Source organism: Cornus florida, unplaced genomic scaffold, assembly GCF_030987335.1.
Source record: "Cornus florida cultivar Cherokee Brave unplaced genomic scaffold, ASM3098733v1 CherokeeBrave_3.0.0_Hap2_Chr10, whole genome shotgun sequence".
NCBI lineage: Eukaryota > Viridiplantae > Streptophyta > Magnoliopsida > Cornales > Cornaceae > Cornus > Cornus florida.
Genome location: NW_026775580.1, coordinates 112,983,643 through 112,996,892, shown reverse-complemented (window position 1 = coordinate 112,996,892; position 13,250 = coordinate 112,983,643). Strand labels below are relative to the sequence as shown.

The following is a 13,250-nucleotide window of genomic DNA, read 5'->3' as shown; positions in this document are numbered from 1 at the left end:
TGGGCAATATCTGAATCCGAGCGAGATTCTCTTACAAACATGGCCTGAAAAACTTGGGTAATTGAACTGGATCCGATTTGTCTAAAAACCATAATATTTATGGGCCGCAGTTTTGAGTTTTTGTTTGAGCTTTGCTTGAAGACGACCTTGGGCTCATGTGAAAAGTGGAGTGAGAGCGATGAAAAATTTAAGCGTCCACAGTTGTTGTAGGATAACATATCTGATTAATTTGATTTGTTTGGCCTGCACATTAAACATAATACGAATAGCATATAGTCCTTGATTTCTTTATAAAAACTGAAAAAAGTAATTAATTGGCTTGCTATTGAATGGATTTAAAATGAATGTTACCCAAAATCCCAAACAAATCAAGGTTTGTATCAAGGTTTGTTATATTAGAGGTAGAAGGCATATTTTAATATAATCATTGTTGCAGTTGGAATTCTTTAGTTCAGATCCTCTAATGTAAATTTTTTCAATAAATTTGTTTTAATTTTTCAAAAATTTGTTTTATATCTCAACACAATTTCAACAATATAAAATAAATATGTAATATATTTTAAAGTTTAGAATTAAAAATTAGTACCTCTCAAAGTGGATGATGATGGTTCGAATTTTCAAATGAGTAAAATAGGTGTGTGAGTTTCTTGCCAATGCCAAATTAAATAATAATAATAATAATAAAAATAGTTCTAGTACTAGAATAAATACTTTGAAAAACACTTCAATACCTCTAGAGAAGGCTTGAGATGGCCTGGGTAGCAATACCCCAAGTATTTAAGGATAAGATTTGCCTATTCATCGATGGGTAGGGTTGTCTAATCATAAATATACAAATAATTCGTAATTACAAAATCGGGAAAGTGATAAATAAAGAAACCACTGACTGAATTTATTCCCAAAAAAATTATTAACCTTTTTTTTTATCACTTTTTTTTATTTTATAATTATAAATTATTGGGCAGAGTACTGAAAACCCCTTCGACTTGTTGCCTATTTCAGTAAACCATGGGAAAAAGAACTCCTCTCGACTTGTAACCCTTTCCAATAAATCTCCATTGTCTAATTTTTTATCAAAGAACCACCCTTCAACTATCTAATGGGGTAAAAGAGTTGATATTTTGATCAAAATGTCATTTTATTTAAATCTTAATTTTTCCGAACTTCAAAAATTCATATATCACAAACCGTACATCCAAATATTGAAAATAGTATATGCACGAAAAACTTATAAAACAAGGATTCTAGAAATATAAGATTTGTTTAACAATACTTCATAACCAGAGAGAAATAGATAATCTAAAAATCTACATTTTATTTTTTATAAAATACTCAGGTTATTTGTAAGAAAATTTTCAGAATTATTCATTTTCATATGAAATATAACATATAGAAAAAATTAGCCGAGAGACCGAATATTCATTTTTATTTATTTTTTAAATGGTAAGTTTATAAAAGAATGAAAATACTTTGACGCAAAATATGATATCTTATGAAATCGATCTCTATTGGGGTTAAATTTTTTATATATTCGGCTCCATATGTAAATGAATAATTCTGAAAATTTTCTTACAAATATCTCAAGTATTTAATAAAAATAAAATAAAATTGTTAACTTAGATTTTTAGATAGTATATTTCTCTCTGGTTATGAAGGTTTGTTATACAAACATTATATTTCTGAAATCCTTATTTCATAAGCTTTCCGTGCATATATTATTTATAATTTTTAAATGTACGAAAATTTTAAAATTCGGGAGAATTAAGATTTAAATAAAAGGCATTTTTGTTCAAATATCAACTCTTTTACCCTCTTTAGATGATTGAGGATGATTTTTTGGTAGAAAATTAAATAAGGAAAATTTATTAAAAAAATTACAAATCGAAAGGAGTTCTTTGATAAAAAAATAAATAAAAAGAATTTATTGAAAAATTTTATAAATTGAGAGTAATTTTTTATACTTTATCTTAAATTATTTATTTATTTATGATTAAACTACGTTAACCGAATCTCCTGCTCACTTATGAGTAAGCAAGCCTTGTATGCATATGATAATGATTTGCGTAATAACTTTGTATTATCTTGCTGTTGACCTCTCAGCCTTTTGTTTTATTAGTTGACTTGTGGCCATCTACAGACTTTTTTTCGGAAATCTACTTTCATAAATTTTCTTTGCAAATAACTGTGTCGCAACTTCTTTCATATATCAAAAGATAGTCCATAACAATTACAAATATGTCGAGTAAAGGGTGTGGTGTGATACACAGAGTAGGGCATGTGGTCCTTGTAGTCAAAGTGTTCAAGTTTGAATTTTCATTTCATTATTATTATTAGAATTTTTTAGAAAAAAAAAATATCAATCAATACTAATTTAAGTTTTTTCACTTATTATTTTGGTAAAAAAAATAAAAAATATCTTGACATTGTTTAATGTTACCCCCTCTAAATTCTTGCATGTGCATAAATACTGAATTAATCGTATGAATATCCCTTATAATTTATCATAATTACAAAAACTTATCTTATAATAAAATTAAACTGCACAAACCTCCCTTTTTAACCGTCGATCATTTAGAGTTCCAACTGCCGCCATATATAGAAGTCATCATAAACCATTGAGCGACTATGTTGACCAAACATACGCACACGGCTCCACACACACATACATATATGCTGATAATTCACTTTCCCAAAAAGTAAAAACCCATGGCAGTAACATAAAATTCTCTATGATCTCTTTCCTTTTTCTTATGTGTTTTTTGGGTGCATCATCATCACCAAGGTCTTCCTCCCCGCCAAAAACTCGTTGTTGGCTCCATCAGTGTCCTTCTCAACCACGTTAAGACACACGGTAACGAATCCGAACAGCTCGTCAGAGATCATCGCAACGGCACTGAAATCAATCAACCCAAACAACTTCTCCGGTGACCTCGACATCACTTCACCTGCACACCGGAGTCATCGACCACTGTTTCAAGCACCCCCGATCACTTCTCTCGAGCTAATAATCAAGCACCAACGACACTACAACAGAGTCTCTCCAAAAAATGAGTTTATATAGAGAAGTTAGAGGGAGAAAGAGATGAGAGATAATTTGAGGGTATTTTAGTAAATTAGACAGGTCAGCTAGTCCTTTTGACGGTCGTCACTTGGAGGAGAGGTTTTTCTTCATGAGCTCCATCACTGTGGATGGTGGTGCAAGTATACATCTGGCTCTCTTTAGAATGTTGAAACAGAAGTGGGAAACTTCGACTTATCCTAATCAGCTGAGATTCTCGTTCCTACTGAGTCTCTTGTATGTAAGAAGAATGCATTTGGTAACTTGAGACTACATGCATGTTGTAACAATATTTCATTTTCAGGAAACGTATAATTTTTTAAATTATAAGAAAATTTTTTATAATTATGACAAATTATAAGAAATTCGTGCAATTTACCCTGAATATTTTCAAATCAGAGCATAATTTAAAGCTAAATCACTCATTTAAATGCATGCTACACGAATCTATTTATTTCAAACTATTTTTAACCCAAATAATTTAATTTTTAGTGGATCGAGCAAAGTTAGGGAGAGAGAAACTCCCTCTCGTGCTGTTGAAATAAAAACAAAAATAAAAGTTACAACAATGACAAATAAGAAGAGAAACATCACCATCAATATATTGGTAAGATCAAGATTTGCATCCTTCCTTTTGTATTTTAATGGTATCTTTGAAGTATAAATTATTTATTCTTAAGATATTTGGTCAGTTTATGAAATATTTTAGTTTTTAAAAAATTGACCTGATTATTTTCATGTAACCACGATTCTAAAAAATAAAAATAAAAATAAATTAATTGATTTGAATTGAATTTTGTGAATTAAAACCTTAAAGCTTACATGTGAATTGACTTGATTATAAACAATCCTAGTAAATTGACCATGTAGAAATATTGCTTAACGTGAAAAATTTGCATTTGACCTAATAATTTTCTATAATGTGACAAATAATCATCCTGATATCATTTACTATTAATTAGTATGAAACACAATCTCCACCTAATGATGACTCGTCCAAACCGAATCTTCCAAGGAAGGAAACATATAGGAAACTTCCTCTTACAAAGCTTCATGTGTGATTAGGACATAACACTGACGTAAAAGGAAAGAACACTCATATTATATATATTATATATATATGTATCACAAGAGAATTTTCATACAACCAATCAGTGGGCCGGCCGGTGGTTAACAAAGAACAAACTTGCTTGGAATTTACTTCATTTCCCCCTCAATCAGAGCAAGGTTTTAAAATATCTTCTTCCCACATCATAACCTGCATTGACCATAGTAGACACAATTTTACTTTCTATCAGCAAACGCTTTTAAATTTTTGAAAAATACATTTAAAGTTGATGATTGGTTATGCAGGTCAAATATAAACAAGGGAGCGCCTCTTACTTTCTTTTATCTCACAGATACTTCGTATAATTAATTAGCAGAGTTTGGTAACAATTTACTTCAACATTTTAATTCAAGTAGACGGTGAAATCTTATGATACTTCATCGCATTCCAAAGAAGAATGAAGGGTTCAATTTCATATAGAAACCAATATTGTAAGCGTATTTAATTAAAAAAAAAAAAAAATTGAAATAACTTGGTCTTAAAAGAGCTTTTAAATTAAAGCCTTTCAAAGCTCCCCAAACACTACCATTTGAAAGGATTAACGGGGCTTACAAGGGGTTTAAGCATACCAAAAGGTTCCCAAACACTAATCTCTTCCTATATTATGTGCGCCCATCAACTAAAAATAGCCTTGTTTAGGAGATCTCAACAAAGAAGAAATGTGAGAATAAAAGTTTTTTTTTTTTTTTAGAAAGGTTAAGTAAATTTATACTTTAACTGAAGTTCGAACCTCGATTTGTATCACTTGAGTTATTGCACATTTAATAAAAATAAATAAATAAAAAATAGAAAAATTAAAACGCATGGAACTAGGGAAAAAAAAAAAAAAGTTGGAAATGAGATCAGCTAAAATTAAATTTAAACTAAGATATATGATCCAAAATTCCAATTTGGCATTCAAGTTCTTATGTGGATCAAAATGTAACCCCAACAGTGACCAAGTACCGGACGCAGGGCCTGGTGCAGAATATGAATATATGTAGAGAGAGAGAGAGAGAATAACGTACTGTTGAAATTCAATGTTGATTAAGGGAACGGAAGAGTTTGCAATGGTCCCAAAGGCAGTTTCAGATAAAAGCATGGTGGTGGGACGTGCTGAGGGGGGAGAAGGTGAGGAGAGAGCGTAATCAACAATCCTAATCTGAATAGTTTTGTCAGGAACACAAGTTCCGGGTTGTGACGCACTTATGCATCTCACCAAGTATTGTCTCCCACAAGCTGCCCCATTGTCCCATATTCCATCCCCAGCTGCTGCAAACAAATTGCTCGATGGAAACTGTGACGGATCATTCCCATAACACGCCGTCGCTATACATATATATCCAAACCCAATATTACTACTAATCACACCAACTTATAAGCTGTAATATATATGTATATGTAGCATTTGGTGTATATATATATATACACACACACACACACTTACGTAAATATGGTGGACTGTATCGGGCAGTGGTGCCAACATCGCCATGAGAGGTATTGAGGAGCTGGGAGATGATGAAGAAAATGAATGGTAGCCATTGTGGATGAATGTTAGACATGTGGACAATGAAATAGACTCAGAAATTAGCAACTCTGCAACCACTAATGTTATGTTATGTCATCTTAATAAATTGGATTAGGATTCTTAGTTTGGCGGGGGTGGATAGGTGGAGATGTCATATATATAATTTTCCAAATTGACCAGTCAAATGCCAACTCACAACGCGGGATTAATTACCCCACCCACATTCATGATTGTAACCCATTACTCCATTACTATCACTGTTTCTTTACATTATATATCTATATGGAGCACATTGTTTTATCCGTTAATCAAGCAATAATTGCATATGAAGAAAAACTTTATATGTTTATTACCTATTGTTTATCCATTTTGCATCCATATTTTCATGTTATCTAATTTTTTTAACTTCTATCATTGTATCCAAAAAAACAAATAAATTGGATGGTAGTCCAGTGTTGATGAGATTGAATATTCGGCCCCCGATGACAAATTTTCAACTCATTGTCAGATGCCATATGGCCTCGACTGGTCCGCCAGGTACAACTGTACTAATTAATAATGCAACCTTGTCCATAAAAATTAAAATGTTCAATTCCAACTAAATTCATTAATACTTGGCGTATAATCGAAAACTGCTACTAATCATTACTAATTTACAAAAAAATATATATTATTTGTAACTTAGTTCGTCCCACACGAGGAAGCCTTAGTACCTCTTATCGATTAAGTTCAGAATAGGAATCGTACCTGATGGCGTGAGAAAAATGCTAAACTTGGCGTTGGTGTTAATTTAAGGGCATGGTTGTAATATATACTATTTTCTTGTATTGTGGGACAACTTGACAATTTGGATTCTAGAAACAACATAAGTCAACATACATATTGCTAGGTCAGGTGTGAACGCAAACAAGGATGGCATAAGTTGCGCTGCATTGCAGTCAATCATAGCTGCAATCATTTAAAAATGAAAAACCTACCCATGGAGACATTGTCCCTCCCCTGGCATGGTCATACCTGGTAGGCTATGTTTGGTTGGATGAATTTAAAAGAAAATAATAACATTAGTTATGAAGGAAAGAGAAAGGAAGGGAAGGGAAGAATAATTTTAATTTGGTATTGTGTTTGGTTGATTAAGGAAGGAAAAGAAAAAGAAGGATAATAATCATGTTTGGGAAAAGAAAAGGAAGGATAGAAAGGAAAATTATTTTTAAAAATTTATTATTATGCCCTTTTATATTTTAAAATATATATATATATATATATATATATATATATATATATAGCTATAGATATATATATTCGTTCCATCTCAAAGCCGAACTTGCTGAACTTCTCTCTCTCTCTCTCTCTGCAACTACAAACTACTACAAAACCCAGATTATTCAAAAAATAAAAACTCAGATTGTTCAAAGAATCAAAACTTCAAAACTCAGATTGTTTAAAAAATCAAAACCCAATTTCAGATTGTTCAAAGAATCAAAACCCATATCAGTTTCCATCGCCGCTGTTCCAATTCCTATTCGCCGTCCCTCTCTCTCTCTGCAACTGCTACATCAACTAATCAAGGGCAAAATTGACATCTGAAATCACACACCAAGCCTCTCCCTCCCTTTCCCTTCATTTCTTCCCAATTTTGGAAAGCTAAGTTGAGGCACAAGTTAACCCTCCAAACCCTTCCCTCTCCTTCCCTTTCCCTCCACTCACTTTACCCAAACACAATTTTTTTATAACCCTCCATCACCTTCCCTTCCCCTTCCCTTCAAACCCACTCTACTAAACTGAGCCTTAGTCTTCTTATCAGTTGGGGTGGATATGTTCATTAAATATGAATTTGGATAATTTGTTGGATTTCGGTTACGCCGAGATTTTCTAAATGCCCAATATTAATGGTTCTTAAAAAAAATTCCACAAACTAGGTAACCATCCTGCCAGTCAGAATATGCTAGTGTGAACATTTCAAACCATCTTCGACAAGATATGGAAGTGTCATTTAATGAAAATTGAAAAGTGGATATAGTACTATTACATCTAGAGGCAGCTGGCAGCACATGTAACTTCATTCACCAAGAGTGGGACACCAATTGGATCGGTCCTTGGGTATCGTCCGCTTAAGGAACATAATAATGAGAATACAAAGAACGCATTTACTTCCACAGCTTCCGCAGGGACATGTTTTTCTCCGTCTCCTTCTTCATTACCTTTGCCACTGCCATCTCAAAATCTTCCTGTGTTACATGAACCCTCCTTTCCCTCAGAGCAAACATTCCTGCTTCAGTGCACACAGCCTATATATATATACAGAAGCAAGCAAGCATAAGTGTACAATCATCAAGAGCAAGCATATTCCACAAGCATGACATCTCATTCTAAATAGATTGGGGGAAAGTGTATTATTACATCATAAGTGGTGCAAACATCAGAAAATATATATACAGCTTCAACTATTAAATAAATGGTACTTAGAAGATTATTATTATTATTATTATTATTATTATTTTAATCTCAATCAAAAATTAAGGACAGATAACTGTTACAATAGATTTTCAAATAGAGTTTTTCAACATATTATACATATATTATAAACACATTGTTGATTAAAGAATCCCCGCATATGGCAATTAGCTGGTGTGGGCAGGGCCGGCATCATATGTTCGTAAACCATTTTAGTAAGCCTGGCCTGACCAGATTTCATTCTCAAAATAGTCATCCTAAGCCGGCCGTCGTGGTTACGCTATAACCGAAGCCCAACTCTAGAGGAGAGATCCAAGTAAAAGAAATACATGATACCTATTATATTTTAGTTAATTATGTGAACATGCTACATTATATATATGTATATATTGTCAAATAACTACATAATAGCTATGCTGGGCCAGATTGGACAAAACTTTAAAAACCTAAGCCTGGTCTAAAAATCAATTAGGTGCAAAAAATCTTTGTCCAATCCAGCCCTATAGGAATATCATTTTAAACAAAACATGCTTAAAGGACGGTCCGCGCCACTACAGCCAGTTGGGTCACTCTCCCCATGCCCACCCCTATATGCCAGTTACAATATTATAATCCTGAGCAAGTAACAGAATTTATGCTTTAAATCTTTGCCAAATGGCTTTAAAATATGAAAGGAAAAAAAAAGAATACAACTAGAAAAAAACTTCCATTTGTTTGTCTGGTAAACAAGAGAATAGGTAAAATACATCTAAAGCCAAGAGACGAAAGACATTCATATAGGGGGTAAAACACACCTTGAGCTCTGCGCCTGATGCACCATTCATCTTCTCTGCAATCTTCTTCAAATCAATACCACGCATTAAATTCATCCTTCTGGAATGTATTTTTAAGATATCGAAACGAGACTGAAAAGAAATAATTAACAAATCAATTATGTATACAGATCATAGCATATACAGATCACTTGGTTATTCACCAAAGCAGCTATCAGAAAAGTACCATCATTTAAGAAGAATTCTCATGTGAAAGAACAAATATTCTAACGTATGTGCAGTAATACTTTTATATATAACAAGCCTGAGATGGTCACAGACATGGTTACATGGTGTTGAGAATATATATATATATATATATGTATATAAGCACTGATACTTTACATCCACCCTGTGCAGCACGGAAAGGATATTTCGGCAACTAGAGCGCATACCTCTTCATTAGGATTTGGGAATTCAATCTTCCTGTCAATTCGTCCGGGTCTAAGCAGCGCTTGATCCAGAATATCAATACGGTTCGTGGCCATCAGAACCTGTGCCAGTACATACCATAATCAGTAGTGAGCAAACAGAAGGAACAGTATCCAGGACTATAATACTGTTTTGCCACTTCGCTCAATCTGCAATATTTTAAGGAGATATAACGCATTACCTTGATCTTGTTCGACGCTTCAAAGCCATCTAGCTGGTTGAGAAGCTCCAGCATAGTCCTCTGAACTTCACTGTCACCATTGCCACTTCCAGATTCCATCCGAGCAGATCCAATACTGTCAATTTCATCCATAAATATGATAGATGGAGCATGTTCCCTGTGAACAATAAGAAAGCCCAAAACCATACAAGTAAGATACTAAGCAAAATAATTAGGGTGCAACAGCTTATTAACCAAAAACATAGGCTACCAGTACATATAATTGCTTGATCATTTTGCAATTCATTCATTCTGTGGGCATGGGCTATACTTTAGCAATTCGACACATTATGAATTTATGATTGATCTTTGTTGATAAAATATTATCCCCAAAACAAAAATGGCTTCCTCTGCATTTTTTTTTTTTTTTTACATGATGCCACTGGCCAAAATAGACTGAACATATAAGTCTCATCATGTATATTTGTGCGCGCACACTTCAGCAATGAATGAATCAAATAATCACAATAAGTATTCCCTCATTTAATGTCATTCCCGTGTCCTGAATTGGTTTTCCAATGAAAAGAAGAAGCCTCCATGTATAGAAGCCAAAATCAAAGTAAATGTAAAACTGAAAATGGAAATGATGTATCAGCAGTTGTAATCATGCATGTATGAGGCCTTCATATAAGTTATTCAAAACAAACCTGGCCATCACAAAGAGTTCTCTAACCATTCGAGAGCCCTCTCCAATGTATTTCTGAACTAGCTCAGAACCAGAAACCCTGATGAAAGTACAATCAGTGTGATGAGCCACGGCCCTGGCCAACAATGTTTTCCCAGTACCGGGTGGCCCATAAAGCAGGACTCCCTATAATATGAGAGAAAGAGGTGGAAAAAAACTTAGCATTTGGATCTGGTTATATATTAATGTCCTCAGAATCAAGGAGTGAACATCTGTAATAACTTAGCAATGTGAAAGTACCTTTGGTTGAGCTATTCCAAGACTCTCAAATAACTCGGGATGTTTGATTGGAAGCTCAATGACCTTTAAATAATAAAAACAGGTAGGAAGAAATAAATAAACTGATAAACATTACACTTCGAAGAAAACGATAAATATAAAAATATATAAACATGCACGAGAGAGACCTCCTTTATCTCTTTAATTTGCTGGTCTAGCCCACCAATCATATCATATGTAGAATCAGGAACTTTTTCAACTTTCATAAGGTTGACCAGAGGATCCACTTTGCTGGGTAAAATCAAATGAAGAACATAGCTGTCATTACGGAGGGCAACCCTAGTTGATGGTGTGATCTTAGTAATATCAATGCTTTTATCAATATCAACAACATATTTTCCTTCGGGGTGAACCTGAAAAAAAGAAAAAAACCTGTTCTATCAACTGATGGAGATGGAATTAAAAATTAAGGATTTCGACCACACTCTGCTATAATTCAGACAAGAGCAATTAGGGATCTGCTTGGTTCAGTTTCCTAAAAGCAGTTCTCAAGAACTTAGAAAACAGAAAACTGTCTGAAAACAACCCTTTTGCAACTGAGTTTTCATAAAACAGTTTCCAGAAATCGTTAAGCAAACAGATTTTTGTACAGTTTTCTGATTTTCAGTTATCGAAAACAAAAATCTGCAGGTCCGATATGTCTCACATTATTTTGAAATACATTCGGTACTGATCCAAAATCAGTTCATCCCCAATGTGGGCATTGCATAAGTAAAAAAATTGTACAAGAAGTGGAAGAGCTAGATTGTAAAATTTAAAGTTAGTTGAGGTCACTTGGAAAGTGGAATTAATTTTTGAAAATTTCTAGAAACTTAAACTGAATTCATTTTGTTGTATAATATTTTATGCTAGTAAACTTGTATCATTTAAAACACTTGACATGAAAGAAGTCATTCTCTTCTTAATCAAGCTTTGAATATAATTAACATACACATGTAAGTAAACATGAAAGTAACCATCCATAATTCCATATAGATTATACATAATCATGAATATGAAACCATACATGCGCATAAGTATAACTGCACGTACATTAAAATTTGTATGCATATATGTATATACGCATGTATATAGGCTACAGCAATGCATGTCTAACGTTTGGACATATGAGTCGAGAGTATAACTGCACATACATTAGAATTTGTATGCATGTATGTATATACGCATGTATATAGGCTATAGCAATGCATGTCTAATGTTTGGACATATGAGTCTAGAGTATCTTATAGAAAAATGACTTGATGGGAAAAAGGTGGCTAATTTTCAATTTTTGGAAGTTATACTAAAAATATAGAGTATTTTCTGGAAAAAGCTCCAAGTTGAAACAAACTGAGCATTACAAACATGACATTATATGCATAGAGAAATTAATATTTTGAAAATTGGCTTAAGGTAAAGCAATTATAACCATGAAAGTAAAGTTGGTTCAAAATGTTTAAGAAATTTTTAAGAATTCAAACAACAACAAAAGTATAGCCATCAAAATCTTATGAAAAATGCACCTGGCTCACCTCTCTTACCAAAATTGCTACGGCGTTAATTCCTTTTCCTTTTTTCCAAAAATCACTTCCTTTCACAGAGAAGTTTAAAGATCCTAACAAGCAGGTATGAATATTAAACTATTACATCTGACCCCATGCTCAATGTCAACGGCTATATGCATGCATGGACTCTAATTGTTTGATGAAAATTGATTCCAAAAGAATTAGACTTTCAGTGTCCAACTTATTAAATTAGCAAAATCGCTTTCGACTTATGAACATCAATCAATACCGAAGCTTCATTTTTTTTGCACAACCGGTTATTAGAGTAGCATGCAATTAAAAAGCTATAATGTTCTAATAATATAAACAAGCCTAATCCATGATTTAGTATTATAACCAAATTTCAGACTGTAGACACATAAAAGATTCATTCAAATAAACACACACAGACATCTAATGTACCACTTACTTTCACTAAAACCTTTGATTTGCCCATAACTTTGACGACTTCGCCAACATATGATCCAGGCTCCTGAAGCAGCTGTAATTCTTCCTTAAGCATCCTCACTGTCCATTATACATTTAAAAATAAATTAAAAAAAATTTGTTGACCAACTCAATATTAAAAAGTAGTATACTTTATTTCAATCTTCCTGAGGAAAGCAATTCATGTCAAGTACTTCCCACAAAAATGAATGAATTGAAAAATTAGGGTTAGGGTCAGGGGGTAATACCTCTGGAATTGAAGTCGTTACGCTGGGCTTCGTGTCGATTGAGATTGTGAGTCGACAGGCGAACTTGGAGTTGCAGATCGTGAATGTGCTGGAGATAGTATTGCCTCAAACCCTCGCCTTGCTTCATCGTCTTCGCTGAACAAGTCTCCCCGTGCGTTCCTTCCATTCGGATCGTCTCTACCTCTGTGGTCGCCATAGTCGGGTTGATTAGATAGGAATTGACGATTTTGATTAGCAAAACGAACCTACTACAACTGCAACTAATCGCTGCGCTTCGTCTATCGTCTAACGTCGGTGCTTTTTCTCTGAGGATCTCCGCAAGCTTTTAAATCACACAAGTACAGTAGAATTTTATTACTCCTATTATTATTATATATGTAATATTTTTTTTGTTTTATATTTTATGTTTTTTGCTGCAGTATTTCCGGTTTTTGTTTGGAACCAAATCCTTTTGGAATTTGGAATTAGAATTGGATTAAA

The 13,250-nt window shown here is 33.4% G+C and overlaps 2 protein-coding genes across 2 annotated transcripts; both read right to left on the bottom strand.

The window, feature by feature from the left end:
• Window positions 1-3,981: 3,981 nt before the first annotated feature.
• Window positions 3,982-5,812, bottom strand: LOC132277254 (EG45-like domain containing protein). The gene is made up of 3 exons (XM_059779063.1): window positions 5,593-5,812; window positions 5,174-5,474; window positions 3,982-4,316 (listed from the first exon to the last, which is right to left on the bottom strand). Exons 1-3 carry the CDS (start codon window positions 5,705-5,707, stop codon window positions 4,310-4,312), a joined length of 423 nt encoding a protein of 140 aa, XP_059635046.1. The 5' UTR covers window positions 5,708-5,812; the 3' UTR covers window positions 3,982-4,309.
• A 1,726-nt stretch (window positions 5,813-7,538) lies between these two features.
• On the bottom strand, window positions 7,539-13,119 carry LOC132277253 (26S proteasome regulatory subunit 8 homolog A-like). Its single transcript, XM_059779062.1, has 9 exons — window positions 12,771-13,119; window positions 12,506-12,603; window positions 10,681-10,905; window positions 10,514-10,576; window positions 10,236-10,399; window positions 9,550-9,706; window positions 9,332-9,430; window positions 8,919-9,029; window positions 7,539-7,958 (listed from the first exon to the last, which is right to left on the bottom strand). The coding sequence occupies exons 1-9, from the start codon at window positions 12,964-12,966 to the stop codon at window positions 7,818-7,820; spliced, it is 1,254 nt and encodes a 417-aa protein (XP_059635045.1). The 5' UTR covers window positions 12,967-13,119; the 3' UTR covers window positions 7,539-7,817.
• Window positions 13,120-13,250: the final 131 nt, after the last annotated feature.